General features: G+C 58.2%; 1 protein-coding gene across 4 annotated transcripts; it reads right to left on the minus strand.

Annotated features, from left to right (window-relative positions):
- Nucleotides 1–89: 89 nt before the first annotated feature.
- ANXA6 (annexin A6) lies at nucleotides 90–16,281 on the minus strand. 4 transcript variants are annotated; one of them, XM_071443389.1, is made up of 26 exons: nucleotides 16,129–16,281; nucleotides 13,774–13,832; nucleotides 11,130–11,214; nucleotides 10,788–10,882; nucleotides 10,516–10,629; nucleotides 10,318–10,408; nucleotides 10,125–10,204; nucleotides 9,993–10,049; nucleotides 9,751–9,844; nucleotides 9,573–9,668; nucleotides 9,267–9,325; nucleotides 8,897–9,019; nucleotides 8,659–8,717; nucleotides 8,156–8,231; nucleotides 7,186–7,267; nucleotides 6,864–6,958; nucleotides 6,323–6,436; nucleotides 5,845–5,935; nucleotides 5,343–5,422; nucleotides 5,090–5,143; nucleotides 3,175–3,192; nucleotides 2,285–2,381; nucleotides 1,888–1,983; nucleotides 1,565–1,623; nucleotides 720–842; nucleotides 90–444 (listed from the first exon to the last, which is right to left on the minus strand). In XM_071443389.1, the coding sequence occupies exons 2-26, from the start codon at nucleotides 13,789–13,791 to the stop codon at nucleotides 385–387; spliced, it is 2,016 nt and encodes a 671-aa protein (XP_071299490.1). In that variant the 5' UTR covers nucleotides 13,792–13,832; nucleotides 16,129–16,281; the 3' UTR covers nucleotides 90–384. The 4 variants fall into 4 exon arrangements, with proteins under 4 accessions (XP_071299490.1, XP_071299492.1, XP_071299491.1 ...); XM_071443391.1 differs by lacking the exon at nucleotides 16,129–16,281 and adding an exon at nucleotides 15,859–15,999; XM_071443390.1 differs by lacking the exon at nucleotides 16,129–16,281 and adding an exon at nucleotides 15,694–15,826.
- Nucleotides 16,282–16,314: the final 33 nt, after the last annotated feature.

The raw sequence follows: 16,314 nt of genomic DNA on the forward strand, positions 1-16,314 counted from the left end.
CCGAGTTTGCCTACGGGAGCAAGGAGACACCAAGGCTTCCCAGTCCCACCCAAACCTGCCCCAGTAAGTCAACTGCTCTCGCCCCAGGGTCAGCAACAGTGAGGTTTTATTTATCAGATTTAAAATTGTCTTTTCCATCTGGGTAAATTCTTTGGTTTAGTGGCATGTTCGGGTATGAATTATTTTGCTTCAAGACAATCTCCCTGCCCAGACCCCTCTGCTCCCCTCCCCGAGACTCCCCCGCTTGCAATGTGGTGCTGCTTTCCAGCGCAAAGTGAGTTGTTCTCTGGAGGGGACTGAGTGTCCCCTGAAGCCCCCGAAGCTGCGGTGACATCAAGGCAGTGGCTGTGTGCTGGCTCAGACACAAAGGGCCCCAGGTGCCACCTAGTCCTCCCCGCCACACAGGGCCAGCAGAGCCTTGCGGTAGTCGCCAGAGGTGTCCTTCTGCAAGAGGGAGAGCTGTGTCAGAGAACCAGCCCTGGGCAAGCCTGGTTCCAAGTGCTGGGCACAGCCCCATGTCCTGGACACCCTCCAGGCATTCCTGCAGCAGTGGAAGATGCCAGCACATCCTCTCTACAGCCAGACCAGCCAACTCTGGGGCTGCTGGGGGCAGCTTCCCCCTGCCCAGGTGATGCTCAGCCCTTGTGCCACTCATGGCTCAGGTGCCCTCAGGGCCAGACAAGATGATGTGCCAGGAAGGGATGTCCCTGTCCCCTCACCTCAATCATGTGGTGCAGTGATTTGTCAAACAGGTCTATGAACTCGCCCCGGATGTTGAACAGGTCAATCTCGCTCCGAGAAATCATGATCCGGGTCAGGGTCCTCTCATCTGTGCCTGCACCCTGCAAGGGAGAGCTTGAACAAAAAGCCCTGCAGGAACTGGGGCTCACAGATGCCCCTGGCATCTCCAGCACAGTCCAAGCTGTGGCCCACAGAAAGGCCACAAAATGAGTCTGGAACACCTCTCCTGTGAGGAAAGGCTGAGGGAACTGGGGTTGTTCAGCCTGAAGATGAGAATTCTCTGGAGAGACCTTTAAAAGGGGCTTTAGAAAGATTGGGACAAAGATGGGGACAAACTTTTTAGCAGGGAATGTAGTGATAGGAAAAGGGGTAATGGTTTTAAGTTAAAAGAGAAGATTCAGACTAGTTACAGGAAGAAAATTTTTACAGTGAGGGTGGTGAAACTGGCACAAGTTGCCCATAAAGCTGGTGGAGTTCCCCTCTATGTAAACATTCACAGCCAGGTTGGATGGCGCCTTAAATAGTCTTGAAGATGTCCCTGCTTATTGCAGGGAAATGGACTAGATGAAACCTTTAAAGGTCCCTTCCAACCCTAACTGTTCTGTGATCTCTCCTTGGACATATGCTGGACTTGCTGCCAGCAAGACATCAGCCTGACACATCTCCTGATAGCCCCAAATGTTGGTTTGAGCTCAGCCCTCCCTACTCCCCTAGGGACAGACAGAGGACAAACTCCATCCCTTCCATGGGGTTAAAGCACAGTCCCAAAGGAGCCCAGCCCAGCCCTCGCCCACAGCCCAGCCCCAGGAGGGTCTGTCCTCACCTTCATGGACTTGTAGAGCTTGTCAGCAAAGAAAGCTGGCTTGTTCTTCACACTCCGGACTGCAGCACACAGAGGGGACAGAAAGAGGGTTCATGGCACCCAGGGGACACAGCACAGCAAGGAGCTGTGGCAGCACTATCTCAGCCACAAGCCCTCCTTGGTACAAGGGTGCAGGCCTGGCCCTCTCTAGGGACCCCATAAGTGCCCCAACCCCATGCCCCAACATGGGGATTCCCAGCAGGAATCTGGTGCCCCCCTGCCTTGGCAGTGACAGCTGGAGGGGCTGCCTGCCCTGGGGAGCCCTGTGCTGGGGGAGCACTGACCGATGGCCACGAAGGCGTCCCGCACATCTCCCGACATCCGCTTCTTGATGGCATGCTCCACGTCGTGGTTGGTCATCTTGACAAACTCCTGGAACACTGGGCATGGGGGAGAGGAAAGGGTCACAGCTGAGCTGCTCCACCCCAGCCCTGGGCACCCCGGAGACTGGAGCCTCAGCTCTGGAGACTTCTGGACCAGGTGGGACCAGAGCAGGCTTGGGGGACTTCAACAAGCCACCTCAAATGCCAGGCCATACCATCCCTTCCCACTGCCTCGTGCCCACCACAGCTGGGGAGACAGGGCTCAACCTCAGCCTTGAGGGGACCCCCATCTCCCCATCTCCCACCCAGCCCAAATCCAGGTGCTGGTGTTGCAGCTGATGGAGAAGTGTGATCCTACCTCTGCGGAGGTGGGGGTAGCTGCGGGTGCAGAGGATGCTGAGGAATCGGGTCTCCAGGGAGTCACTGGAGTCATTGCTGGACACATCAGCAAGTTTCTGGAGAGAACAAAGAGTGAAGAGGGAGATATAGCAGAGAGGAACACAGGTGTCAAAAAGCTCTTCGTGGGACAGCCAGTCCTGACTGGAAACCCCTTTGTAAAGAGATTATGAGCAGGAAAATAGCTGGGGATTTTTTCCCCCTAAAAAAGGCATTTCCTCTGCATGGATGTGAAGCTGCACACTCACAGATTATCTCTAAGAAAAGATGTTTTCCTGTTTTTATGGGAAAAGCTCTGCAATGCTCATGGTTAAGACTTTTTTTGTCCTTTTTGGAGGATGTTTAAGGGGTGACCAACACCAACTGAAGAGGAAATTCAGGGCTGCCAGATACAGGAGCCACTCTGGGCCACAGCAGTGCTGCCCACGAATGAAATGGCTGCCATTCCTCTGTGGGCATCAGTGGGAGGCTGTGCTCATCTCATCCATTAGGCTATTGCAGGAGAAAGTCACCCCTTCCCCAGTGCCCACTTTTGGGGAGCCAGGGAAGCCAGCCCTGGGTCCCACACTGCCTGGAACATGCAGGCAGCAGGCAGGCTTGGTCCCCAGGGGCAGGGCAGGTGCCTTTCTCCCTCTCTTGCCCCACACTGCAAGGAAGTGCCCTCATTGCAGGTCCCATCTGTCCCCTTGTCCCCTATCCTTATGCAAGAGTCCCAAGCCAGTGAGCACAGCCCATGGGGTCAGAAAGGCCTGGCTTGTGAGGCTGCAATTCCCAGCCCCAGCCCTGCACCCCAGGACTGCAGCATCCCTTCAAACGTGCAGAAGGGTGAGGAACAAAAAGGCAGGCACTCACCAGGGTCTCAGCAACAACCTGGTGGAGAGAGAGAGACAGGAAGACAACAGGGTCAGAAGGTGCTGCTCAACCTTTGTAACTCCCTGACAAAGCAAGGGAAGTCTAGCAAAATCCCTTCAAACTACCTGTCCCCAGGTCCCCTGCTTCCCCATGAGCAGGACCTGTGTCCTCCCCCAGTTTGGACTCTACACCAGGACCTTGGGAGGGTGGTCTTGGGCCGAAGAAAGTGAATCCCCCCAGCGCTGGAGCTTGCTCCTCTTGGAGCATCCTTGCCTGGCTTTAGGCTGGCTCCCACCAGCCCACCTCTGCCAGTGGGATGAGGGGAAGGGCAGCTTTGCTTACAAAACACGGCGTGGTGCCAGGTCAGGTGCCACCTGGCTGGCTTGTCCCTGTGCATGTCATCCCTGGCTCTCCCTGTGCAGCAGGGTGAGGTGAGCAGCAGAACAGGCAGTGGGGGTGCAGGCAGTGAATGGCAGCAATGCTTTAGGATTTTAGCTTTTATATTTTTCATATATTTGTAATCTTGCAATGCCTTAGTGTATAACTCTAAACTCCATGTAGAGTTAAACTCCATTAGCTACTGCTTTCCCATTTTAGTAAGACAAAACAATTCCTCTCTAGGCCTGGGAGTCAAGGACACCTTATTGTCTCAGGCCCCAAGAAATGTAAACAAAAGGGAGCTGGGGGGAGCAAACTTGGGGTAAATTACTTTATTACCTGAAGCTGTAATTGGAATATTAACCCCCTAATATGCAAATGGAGCAAACTTATAAAAGTATGAAAACCTGTGGCCTGTCATCTATTTTGGGTGTAGCCCCTGGGAGGCTACGTGTGCCCTAAATATACCTGAAGGGCCTTCAATGAATATAACTGCTTTTTATTCCCTTAATTTTGTCTGGCCTCTGGTTTTAGATAGTCCCAAAAAGGCAGGAGCAGAAGTACAGGCACAGAGGGTGGCAGGGTGCAGACAGTGCATGGACAGAGGGACAGGCAGAGAGGGTGGCAGGGTGCAGACAGTGCATGGACAGAGGGACAGACAGAGAGGGTGGCAGGGTGCAGACAGTGCATGGACAGAGGTACAGACAACGTGGCAGGGTGCAGACAGTGCATGGGCAGAGGGATAGGCAGAGAGGGTGGCAGGGTGCAGGCAGTGCATGGGCAGAGGGACAGGCAGAGAACGTGGCAGGGTGCAGGCAGTTCACGGACAGGCACACAGGCAGCACAGCATCCACTCCCTCTGCTGGTGGCAGCCCTGCTGGGAAAGCTGTACTGTGCTGCTCTCCCGTGCATTGGAATATCCAGTGCTGGCACAATAGAGCCAAGCAAGATCTTGGGCTGGACCCTGCACAGATCTTCCCAGCCCCTTATAGAAAAGATGCAGCCCTGGGGGTCAGGGGACAGAGCCTGTGGGTCACAGGTCTCCTGGGACCAGCAGCTCAGCCAGGGAATGGCCCCCACATCCCCCTGCACTGCTTCTGGCTGCTCAGCCTCCCCCTCCAGCTGTGTCTCACCACACCAGGAGAGGTGTGGAACACCCCAGTGTCAGGGCTGCCCCCTGCACAACACACAGAGGGGGGTGGCTCCTGCAGACCAGCCCGAAGCTGTGTTTGAAGCTCAAATTTCAGCATCAGTGTGTGTTACTGAACACCAGAGTGGCAGCTCTGCAGCCTACAGGTGGGGAACTCCTTGGGGCTGCCCTCCCCAAGCCTGGAGCAGCAGAGCTTCAGGAATCAGGCATGGGAGCTTTACTTCCAAGGGTGCCATTTCACCTGGCATCTCCCCCTGCAGTTTACAGAGACCCTGGCCCAGCAGCATTTGCTTCCCTGAGACTGTAAATTCCAGACCAGGGCATGCAACATCCTCTCCTTTTTTTTTAATGCAAAGCCCATGAGAGCACTGCCAGTATGGGTCTTACCTTGGCATCTTCGTGTGCCTGGGTGAGGTTCTCTGGTCCTTCGTCACGGTTGCCCTGTGGTTGGATAAAAAAATCATGGAGATGGAGAGGGGACATCTCCTGGGAGAGCCCCACGTGAGGGGGTGGCAGACAGAGTCCAGCAGCACTGCCCAGCCAGGCAGGGATGCTGTGTCTTCTCCAGCCACTGCCCTTCCAGACCCCCAGCACTGCCTGTGGCAGGGAGAGGAGAATTCCCAGTGAGAGCTGCTCTTACCAGAGCCAGGGAGACGAGAATCCTCTTGAAATGCCCTGATGTGTCAGAGCTCAGGTCATCTTCCAGGCTCTTGTGGTAGGCTGTGGAGAAGGGATGGCTGAGCCCTACAGCTCAGATTCCCACCCACCAGTGCCTGTTGTCCCTGTGATCCCCATGGGAAGCATGGCTAAGCAGATGTTGAATTCAAACCCAGGGAAGAGGGGATCACCCCAGCAGCTCTAATGCCCTGAGCATAGCCACAGCCACAGGTACTCTGGAGGAAATAGGATCCTTGTGAAAGAGCTCTCAGGGAAGGAGACACTGATGGCAGAGCTGGGACATGGCACCATGAGATGGAGAGAGGCGAGGAGCAGCACTCTGCTGGAGGCACTAACAGACCTTCACAGCACCAAGCCATGCACCCAACCCAGAGACAAAACTTTGCCTGGGCTCTGGAAGGGCCTTGCACAGGGTGCTCTGTGCCCAGAACCTGGGTGCTCCCCCTGTCCCTCCTGTGCCCTACCTTCCTGATAGGCCTCGTTGATAGCCCTGATCTCCTGGTTGTTCCGCGTGGCCATGATTTCAATGAGGACGCTCTCATCTGTGCCAGCCCCCTGGAAGAGAGAGCCATGGTGGGTGCTGCAGGTACCAACACCAGATGGGGACAGGATGGCACTGCCCTGCAGTGCCAGGCAAGGAGGGGTTCAGGCCAACCATGTGGCAAAAGTCTACATCCAACAACTGGGCTGGTAGGAATCAACATGGAAGTGTCCAAGTACACTGCTAGTGGGGTCCCAGCCGGTGTGACTGGTGGATAGCAGTGCATGTCACTGGTTTGCCCCTACCCTGGCCCCTACCAGCTGGCTGAGGCATGCAAGTCTTGAGTGCAAACCAGGTCTTTGTCCTCATGCTGATATTTGCATCTCCATAGGAGAGAGACCCTGGGCCATGTGAAGCTGTGGGCATTGGCAGCCCTGGGCCACCAGCAGTGTGACAATTACCTCCACGGCCTTCCTCAGCTGCTTGGCATCGTACTGTGCCGGTGTCAGCATCAGCCCGAGGATCAGCTTGGCCAAGCTGCCAGACAGCTCAGACTTCAGGTCTGCCATCAGGTCCTGCAAAAGCATTTGAGGGGTCAGTCCCCAGCTGCTTCCGCAGGGATGGACCAGTTGAGGCAACACGAGAGAAAAAAAGGAGAGGAGAGCTTAGGGATTGGAGACATCTGTGAAAACCCTTGGGGAAGTTTAAAGTCACATATTTGGGTGGCTCTGGGGAGATTCTGGCTCTGAAGTCCTCAGTGCAGAGCTGAGGATGGGGCAAGCCAAGGGGAAGGGACACCCTTGCTTGGGCTGGTGGGGCACCCAGAGTGGGAGGCTGCTGTGACAACTGTTTCCCTTGGGGGAGTGATGCCAGGGCATGTGGGTGTGCCCCAGCTGCCCAGTGCTCCCTGGGCAGGATTCCTTCCAGTGAGGGGCTGATCTCCATGTGGGAGGGGGCAGGATGTGGGCAGGAGGAAGCAGGGTGGGATGGAGGCTGCAGTACCCTGCCATAATGAGCCTTGTAAGCCTTTATGATTTGTTGCCTCTGGGCGTTGCTCCTCTTGGTCAGCACCTCTATGATGGCTCCTTCGTCCGTGCCTGCAAGGACAGCAGAGGACACTGTGTCACTGACAGCAGAGCCACCCTGTGTCACCCCTGATCATGGGCACATCACCACCCCCACAAACTCGGTATGGAAGGGAGAACTCCCACAGTCTCTATTCCCCCTGGGCCTTCCATGCAGCCCTGCATGGGCCAGGGTGGATTCTGTGCCCCAGGAGCTGCTGAGGAGCAGCAGGAAGGGCCCAGTCACAGTCCCCACTTACCCAGGCCCTTCATGGCCTTCCTCAGCACCTGTGCATCCCCATCATCGTTGAAGTCTCCTGCAGGCTGCACGGTTCCTCGCAGCTGTGGATGCAGAGAGGGGGTCATGATCACCCTCAAGATGAGAGGGAGGGAGGAAGGGATGAAGGGATGGAGAGATGGAGAAAAGGAGAGATGAAGAGGAGGGAAGGTGCCACCCAGCAAGCTGAGGCCAAAGCAGGTTCTGTGTTAGTGCAAGCACCTGGGGATCAGTGAGGATCTCCCCACCACTGTCACTCCTTCCATTAAGGGGAAAACCATAGCCAGACCAGCAGAGAGCAGGAAGAGGACAGCAACAGACAATCCCTGGAGCCTCAGTGTCCTGCCCAGTGTTACACCTGCCTGCCCTAGCCTGGAACATCTCAGCCTGGGCTGGCCATGTCACTGAGAGACAGAAGAGGAGTTGCTAAAAGGGCGCCCACTCCTGCCCTACAGTTCTATGCTCCTGTGTCCTTATGCTCCAAACACATCTCCATCCTCACAGTGTTTGTGTAGGGCTCAGGGTGTATTTTCTGCACATCCCAAAGCACCCTTTTGTGGGAGTTTCAGCTGCATGCATGTTGCCACTCCCCATACTGCAGCCATGCCCTGGCCAGCTCTGGGCTGCCCCAGGGGGCAGGAGTTCTTTGGTGGGCACTGGAGCCAGGGCTGCATGTGATGCATTGCAGAGACATGCAGGACCCACTGCCCCAAGGGAGGAAGGCCTCAGAGAGAGGAGGGGGTTAGTGGAGCCCACGGGGGGCAGCCAGCCCTGCCATGGTTACATCCTGCCAGCCTCGTACCCCAGCACCAGAGAATGGCATCGAGAGAAGCCGGGGAGCGAGAGTCAGAGCAGAGGAGTGGGGCTGGCTGTGCCCCAGGGCAGAGAGGAGCAGCCAGGGGTCCCAAGCTGGCAGGCAGCACAGAGGGGTGCAGGGGGGTGGGAGTGCTGACCTCTACTTTGACCGCACTAAGCTCCCACATCCGATAGGCCACCTGCGCCGCCTCGGGGAAGAACTCACCTGCAGCACTGCAACGGAGGGCAAGGACAGGGGACAGTGAGCCATGGGGCCCTGCACCTGCCAGCAGCCCCCCCTCACCCTGTCTTGCTCCTCCATGAGGGGTGTTTTGTATCCACTGGGCACAGGGGCAGGAACCAGGTGCTTGCTGTGGGGCTGGATGGGTGGGAATGGGAGGAAATGTGTGGTGAATCCCAACCTCCCCCACCAGAGCATCCTCCCTCCAGGGCTTTGGCCCTGCCCCGCAGGGCTCCCATGTGCCAAGAAGGGACCATGACATTGTGGCTGGCCATGCAGAGGGGCCACAGGGCCCCCTGTAGCAAGCCACAGTCACTGTGGGTGCTGCTGGTCCAGGTGCTCCACCAGGCTCTGACCCAGATGTTGTACCCAGCACCAAGGGAACAAAGAGGGACAAAGGGGGGTGACAGGTGGTCTTACTCATCATCCCCTCCACACAGTTTCAGCAGAGCCTTCTTATACTCCCCAGACGTGTCCTCCTGGAAAAGCAGATGGAGACAGAGGACCATGCAGTAGGTAAAAACAAGGTAGTGCCATGGGATGGGCTCATGGAGAGGGGTCTCCCTGAACCCAGCACAGCCCTCCCAGGGGCGCTGGCATCATGAGGGAGGCAGCACCAGCAGCTGTTGGAGGGTGAGCAGGGACCCCCAGCACTTGCCTTTATCATGTTGTAGAGAGATTTGTCATACTTGGTCCTGAACACCTCCCGGATGTCCAGCATGTCGATCTCGCTGCGTGACACCATGATGCGGATCAGAGTGTTGTCCCTCGTGCCCAGACCCTGCAACGGACCAACCCCACATCAGGCCTGGGATGGCCAAGAAACTCTGCTCAGCCCATCACATGTTGGACCCTCTATCTGATTTCTACCCAGCCCTGGCTCTGAAGGAATAACTCCTTTGGAAGGAAGGGCAGAGACCCCTGGTCACCCTCATGGACCTGTGTCACCCTCTTCTCCAGCAGCACCCCGTGGAAAGGAGACCCTACAGTGCTGGGGTGACCCTGTAGATAAGGGGAAATACACTCACCTTCATGGCCTTGTAGAGCCTTTCAGCAAAATACTCTGCTTTGCTCCTGATGCATTTCACTGCAGGGAAATTGAGGTGTGGTGAGGGATGCCAGCACCCAGCTTCCACCAGTGCCCCCAACCTCTGAGCACCCACACCCCATGGGAACCACATCCAGCATCCCCACCCATCCTGAAGGAGCCTCCCTGAGCTCCCAGATAGCAGGCACAGCCACAGCCCTGACCCTGCTGCCCTGGTGCTGAGCCCTGCCAGCCCAGGAAGGGCAGTGGTGTGTTTTTGCAGGATCCCCGTGTGGGGCTGGCTTACCCACGGCCAACATCAGCTTCTCAAAGTCACCAGAGAGCTCCCCCCGGATGCTCCTCTCAATGGGCTTCCCAGCAATCTTCAGATATTCATCAAAGACTGTGGGATGAGAGCAAGGAGATGCCTGGAGAAGCTGCCAAGGCACCTTCAGGCCCACCCTGAGCTCGCAGGTGATGCTCACCCAGGCGGAGATGTTGCCTGCTCCTCCGGCCAAGGATGTAGATGAACTGGGCCTCGTCTGTGCCCCATTTCAGCTCGCCAGCTTCCAGCAGGTCCTGGGGGCATGGGGCAAGTGGCACAGCCTGACTCAGGGTGCTCCCTTGGCACTCACCCACCTTTTGCAGCCTAAATCCAGACGTCCCAGTGCCACCAGCCCCATCCCTGCCCAGATACCACCTATCAGAGTGACCCACCAAGGCTCACCTTGGCATCCTGCTCCACCAAGTCCTCGCTCACCACATCGTCCTCTTCCCTGGCACCCTGTGGGAGGGAGATGGGCTCAGCCCTGCAGGCACAGGCACCCACCACCTACAGATGCTGGACAGATGGACATACCTGAAGCAGGACAACGAGCATCTTCTTGAAGTGGCCTGATGTGTCTCCAACAACGTCAGCTTCCAGGTCTCTCCCATAGGCTGGTGGAAAAGGAAGGGAAGAGATCAGACCTGGAGACCTGGATCCCTTCACCTCTGCCCTTTTTGTGGCCCAAGGGGACACAGGGCAGCCCCTGCCCTTTCTCAGCCCTCACCATCTTTGTAGGCAGCCACCAGGTCATGGATCTCCTGGTTGGTGCGGGAGGCGAGGATCTCAATGAGGCACTTCTCATCTGTGCCAATGCCCTGCAGGCAGAGACACAGCCCCATGAGCCCTGGGGCTGGCTGGGGCGCCCTCAGAGGGGCCCTGGGCAGCGTGCCCACCCCTGGGAGGGTGCCCACCCCTTCCTTACCGAGATGGCATCTTTGATCTCTTTGGCATCTCCATAAGCTGGGGGCCGCATCAGGCTCACGATCAGCCGCTCAAACTTCCCCGTCAGCTCGTACTTCAGGTCTGCAATCAGGTCCTGGTGGAGGGGGAGAAAGGGGCTGGGGGAGCCTTTGCTCCACAGCATCTCTGAGTGGGTCCAGGGAGTGGTGGGTCCCTGCATGGGCTGGGTGGTGGCAGCCACAGCCACTTGTGTTTGCAGTGGGGCCACAGGCCAGGGGGTGTTCCTGGCTTTACCTTCCCATAGAGGGACTTGTAGGCCTGGCAGATCTCCACCCGCTGCTTGTTGCTCCTGGATGTGATGAGGTCGAGGATGGCCTCCTTGTCACTGCCTGTGGGGAGAGCCAGGAGTCACCACAGCCAGCCTGCTGTGCCCAGAGCTGCTCTGGAGCAGGGGCTGGGAGAACAAGCAGAGCCAAGCTGGCTCCAGGGAGGAGAGGAAACCAGGAGAGTCAGTCAGCTGAGAGGGGAAGGGATGCAGGACACCCAGCCATGCAAGGGTCAACCAGGGAATAGGGGACACCCAGGAAAAAGGGACACCAGGGACAGCCCTGGGACAGTCTGGAGGAGCATCCATACCAAATCCCTTCATGGCATTGTACAAGGCCTCTGCATCCTGGTTGGCATCAAATCCCTGGAAGTCCTTCACTGAGCCCCTGTAGACCTATGGGAAAGGAGGGAGAAGGTACAAGAGGAAGGAGCAGCCCCAGTGGGATGGGGGAAGGAGAAATTGAAGCTGAGCAGGACTGAGGTCAGATCCTTTATGGCTCAGGTTGCCCAAGGCAAAGCTCGAGCTCAGACATAACCAGCTGTTTTCCTCTGCAGTTGTTTCCTTTCCTGTTTACTCTCCCTACACAGGAATTAATTTTCCACTGCCTGTTGCAAGCAAGGAACCACTTTGGATGCTGAGGATGAGACAAAATTACAGGCACAAATGGGCTGCTAAATGGCAAACACTGAGAAGCACCAGAGCTGCCAACAGCGTGTCCTGCTCCAGCATGCACTGCCATGGGGCCCAGGCTGATCCAAGGGGCTGGAGCAGAGACCTTGGGTATTGGGAAAGACTTTCCTGAGAGCCTGAGGAATCCTGGGGGTTGACATGATCCACTTCTATCTGCTCTTCTGCCACTTCAGACTGCCCAGGAATGACACCTCCAGAGACCTCAGGAAAAAAGAGGGACCAAAATCCCCCTTCCCAGGTCAGCTTTGTTCAGGGGAATTCACCCCCATAGGAGCCTGGACTCTGAATGAGACCAGCACCACCCTGGGTGGAAGCAGAGGTGAAACCATCCTGGCCCCACATAAGGAACTGGGATACATCCCCACCAGAGGCACAGAGCGGAAGAACTGAGCAGCAGCATTTCTTTAGCAGCCATGCTGACAAACAGGAGGGCTGGGAGCTGAGCTGGGGCTGTCAGCTGTGTCAGCACTCTGGGAAACTGAGTGTCCTCCCCTGGCTCTGCTCGTGCCAGCTGGGTATGTGCACCTCCCTGGGCTCATCTGCTCTGGATCTGCTGCACGGCTTCCTTAACATCTCAGGAGCTGCACAAAGGCCCAGGCCTGCTGCCAGCATGGACATCAAAAGCCAGCATATCCTCAAAGAAGATGAGCATCAATGTCCCTGACCCAGGAAGTGCCTCCAGGAATGAGCCCAAGGAGATGGACTCAGGGCAGCTCCACACCCGCCACTCTCCTGGCTCCCATCCCAATGTCACAGCAGCTCTGCTGCACATCCCCCAGCACCTTCAGAAACAAACCAGCCTCTCTCCTCCTGTTTTCCAGAGAGAAGCTGGGCACATCCCACAGGCCCTCTTGGGAGGAGCTGCTGGCACTGGTGTCCCCTGTGGCAGGGACCAAGAGGAGATGCTGCCCTTCCAGGGAACCAGGCAGGCACAGGACAGATCGTATTGCAGGTGATTCATCAGGAGAGCTGGATTTAGCCCCACTTCCCAGCAGCTCCCAGACCCTCCTGGCTTGGCACAAGCTGCTCCCACACACATGCCTTACAGGGGTGGAAATAAATTGCAAGGCAAAGGAGGTGCCTGGAGGCAGCAGGAGTGGACAAGGGTGGCTGGAGGGTATTGGGAAGTCGAGATGTTGGCTTTGGTTAAATGGAGAGGAAGAGCAGGGCTGTGTTCCTGCCTGCTGAACCATTGAAGCATGAGCTGCCTGCCTTGCTGGGGCAAGGGAAACTGAGGCAGGAGTTCAGTGCTCTGCATCACCCCACACTCCCTGCATTCTCCGTGGGAATGAGCCCCAGGCAAGTGTGGGAACATCAGCTGGGATGGAAACAGCATCCTGCTCACCACATACTCTTCATACCCCCTTCCCACTTTCCATGCTGCTTCAGCTGCCAGGGGCCTCCTGCCTCCCCTCCTCCAGCCTCTGAGTCATCCTGGCCTGTCCGGGACCTCCCAGCTAAAAATAAGCCACACTGGGGCCAGGAGGGTGGAAGCGAAATTCCCAGCATGGCTTTGCTCTCTTCCACCCCATGGCTGCTTGGGGTCCTGGACTATTGCAGGAAAATGCTGCACTGTGCCTCAGTTTCCCCACCCAGAGCAACCACTGCCTTAGCTGGGCAGGAAGCTTTGGGTAGTAAGGTTGGAGGAAATGATTGCTGGATTTCTCCAGGGAATGGGAAGCAGAGCCTGGCCCCAGCAGAGCAGAAGGGACGCTCTGGGCTGGGACTCCTCCCCTGGCAGCAGGCAGCCTGCACCGAGCCAGCCACGCCTGCCCATCGAGGCAGGGTTTCCACCCACACGGAGATGTTTTCCTGGCTGCAGGGGAGCACCTGCTCACCCAGCTGCCACACTGCACCAGCCCCAGTCTGGAGTGGGAAGTAATCCAGGCTGGGAGAGGGGGAAGGCCCCAAAAGAACTGCATGCCTTGCAGCATGCTCAGGCAGGAGTTTTCTCCATCAAATGCCCAAATCCCCAGTGTAACATCTCTTCTCCTCCCCTTCCCACGGCTCCTCTTCTCTTCCCCATCCCACTGTAGTCCCAAAAGGATTTTTGCTCCTTGCTGTCCCTGCTCCCCAGCCCAGCACTTCCCCCATCTGCATCACATCCAGACAGCACTGGCTGGAGAGGCAGGAATGTAAACAGGCTCTGGGCAGCACGGTGTCCATGCACGTCACCACATCCTTGCTGCTGCTGCTGGAGACACTGCCCCAGCCCTGGGGGCTGCCCTGGGCCCAGCCCTGCCCTGTGGAGGTCACCCTTACCTTTCCTTGGGGGGCCATGGTTCAAAGCTGGAAATCACTGGAGTGAGGGCAAGGAGGAGCTGCGGAAGGGAACAGAGAGGTCAGTGTGAGCCAAGGCCCCTCTCTGCAGGCTCTGTGAATCAAGGGAGGGTTTGCTCCCTCCTGGGGGTGGTGTCCATGGGAGAGCACTGCCAGGTGCTGCAGGATGGATCAGGGGAAGGGGCTTTGCAGGCTTTGACAGCCGCCCTGTGCTTACTGAGCCTTTGGAATCTGGCACTGAGGGAGCCCCACAGGCCAGGGGCAGAGCAGAGCCTGCACAGTTTCCTGTCAGTACCAAGAGAAACCAGAAGAGAAAAATGTACTGAATACGTGGAAACAGGCAGAGCATCCTCTGCAGGGCTGGGCCTTCTCACTGCACCCCTCAATGTCCCTTCTGCTCCCCTGCAGGCCCAAGCCCTGGCACCATCCCAGCCTCAGCAGCTGCTGGGGACTTTTCCTTGTCTCGTGGTGCTGGGCAGCCCCCACAATATCCCCAGAGCTGTTATCTGAGTTTCTGTGCAGCCATCAAGGCCAACACCAGTCCCACACATCCTTGGAGACCAGGAAACACAGTCGGTTTCCAGGGTAACTTGCAGGTTGTTTTTTAACACCAGCACCATTTATAACTGCAACCCACTGCGGTGTGGGCTCTCCCCACCCTCCCAGAGAAAGTCCCCCAGCAGCGCCATTTGCTCCAAAAGCAGCTGGTAGAGGGAGAAAAACAGCTGGAAAATGGAGTCTGGCCATGAATGAACCGCTGAGCGTCAGCTGAGGCACGGCCCCGCCTGGCTCCTTCACCCTCCCTCTGAGACACGTTGCAGAAAAATTCAGAGCGGAGCAGGGCCACCCCGGGGGATTTCTGACCCCAGAGGAGTTGGGTTTCATGCCACGGAGCGGGCAGGAGAAATCACATGAACTCCCCTGCCTTGGCTGCACATCCCTGCAGGGGCTCCCAGGCAAGGGGAGACCCAGCCCCGCAACCATCCGTGCAGCTGGGTGCCCCTGCTTGGGCACGGGGAGCTTCTAAAAGCACCCACAAGCACCGTGGTTGAGGGCAGAGAGTTTTGCAGGAACGCAGAGCTGCTTTCACCCCTCCTTCCCCCTGCAGCTGGGGAGGGTGTGAGCCTCGCCCCTTCCCGTGGCTGCGGGCCGGGGACAGCCCCACAGGTGCCACAGGCAGTGGGGCCGCACTGCGGCCGGGGGCTGGGTGGGTGCCAAGGGCTCCCACCCCGGCACAAGCAGCCTGGTAATGCCCCTCTGGGGCCTGTGAACCCTCCTGGGCGTGGGGAGATCCCAGCATGGCACAGCCCTGCTCCCTCACTGCATGCATGAGGCAGCGGGGCTGAGAACACCCAGCTCACCTCGGCAGCGCTGGGGAATCGCCGACCACACCCAGTCCCCGACCTGTCCTTGTAGCGCCCCGTCCCTGTCCCCGCTGCTGCTGGCACCTCCGCGGATCCCGGGAGAGCAGCCCCGGGAAAATTCCCGCACAAACACATCCCGTCCATCGGGCAGCATGGGGGTACACCTGCCCCCCACCCAACAACCGAGACATGTGGGTTATGGGGATCCCCTGAGAAATCCTAAGTGATGCACTCAGCCTTTGTGGAAGCCTCTGTTTTGCCAGCAGCGCACCCGTCCAGGCTCTCCAAAGCCCCGCCAGAGCTGTGAGCTCAGGGCTGCACCCCAAGAGCTCCACTGGCTTGGGGGGCTCCCCGAGGCCACAACACCCAGCGCCCCACCACCCGCTGTCCTGAAGCAAAGCGAGCTTCCCCGGGTTAAAAACACCGGACCCTGCTCCTGACAGGGCTTCCCCAAAATGCCCTGCCCCACCCCACTGCCAAAAAACCTCCCAGGCCTTGAGGAGTTCCGAGCCTCTGGGCTGCTGTGGGCAGCGTTTACCTGTGCACAGCTTGGTGGGTACCAAAGCAGGGGGGATCCCCAGCCTGGATGCCGGCTGGAAGGAGGGAAGGAGGGATGGGCGGTTCCGCAGCCGCCGCAGCACCAAAGCCCGGACTAAGGCGCATCCCGGCCGGGACACACCCAGCGGGGCCCGCCAGCACCCACCTCAAAAAGCAGCACCGGCAGCGCAGCCCCCGGCGGGCTCGCCAAGAAGGAAAGATTTTTCATAAAAAGGAAAAACGCCAGGGATTCCCCCTACAGCCACCCCTTGGATGGAGCCTCCGCTTGCGCAGCTCACCGCCCAGCCCAGCCAAGGCTTTCCACGACTTTCCTCCCCCCAGGCCATTGCGGACAAAAGTGCCCGGCCCCTTTGGGCACCCCGCCCCGCACCCCGAGCCCGCAGCCCGCGGTGCCCCGGCCCGGGCGGGCACTGACCGGCAGCGCGGAGCTCTCGCTGGGTGCGCTCGCAGGAGCCGCGGCCGCGCTCGGGCTGTGCGCGGGGCCGAGCGCTCGTCCTTGGCCAGCAGCTGTTTCCTCACGGCCACAACGTCACCGCCCCCTGTCCCCGCCTGCCACGGCCACATCCCACCCCCGGTGCCGTGCCAGGGCTCAGCCCGCGGC

The sequence above is a fragment of the Agelaius tricolor genome, unplaced genomic scaffold (genome assembly GCF_023055355.1).
Source record: "Agelaius tricolor isolate 1412-34295 unplaced genomic scaffold, bAgeTri1.0.p SCAF_18, whole genome shotgun sequence".
Taxonomy (NCBI): Eukaryota; Metazoa; Chordata; class Aves; order Passeriformes; family Icteridae; genus Agelaius; species Agelaius tricolor.

What these genes read in the sequence shown, in the direction of transcription:
- ANXA6 (XM_071443389.1), bottom strand. An exon ending in CTCTCTACAACATGATAAAG is followed by an intron (nt 8,718 to 8,896) that starts GCAAGTGCTGGG and finishes CTGCTTTTCCAG; the next exon opens with GAGGACACGTCTGGGGAGTA. An exon ending in ACAAGGCTCATTATGGCAGG is followed by an intron (nt 6,437 to 6,863) that starts GTACTGCAGCCT and finishes ATGCTTTTGCAG; the next exon opens with GACCTGATGGCAGACCTGAA.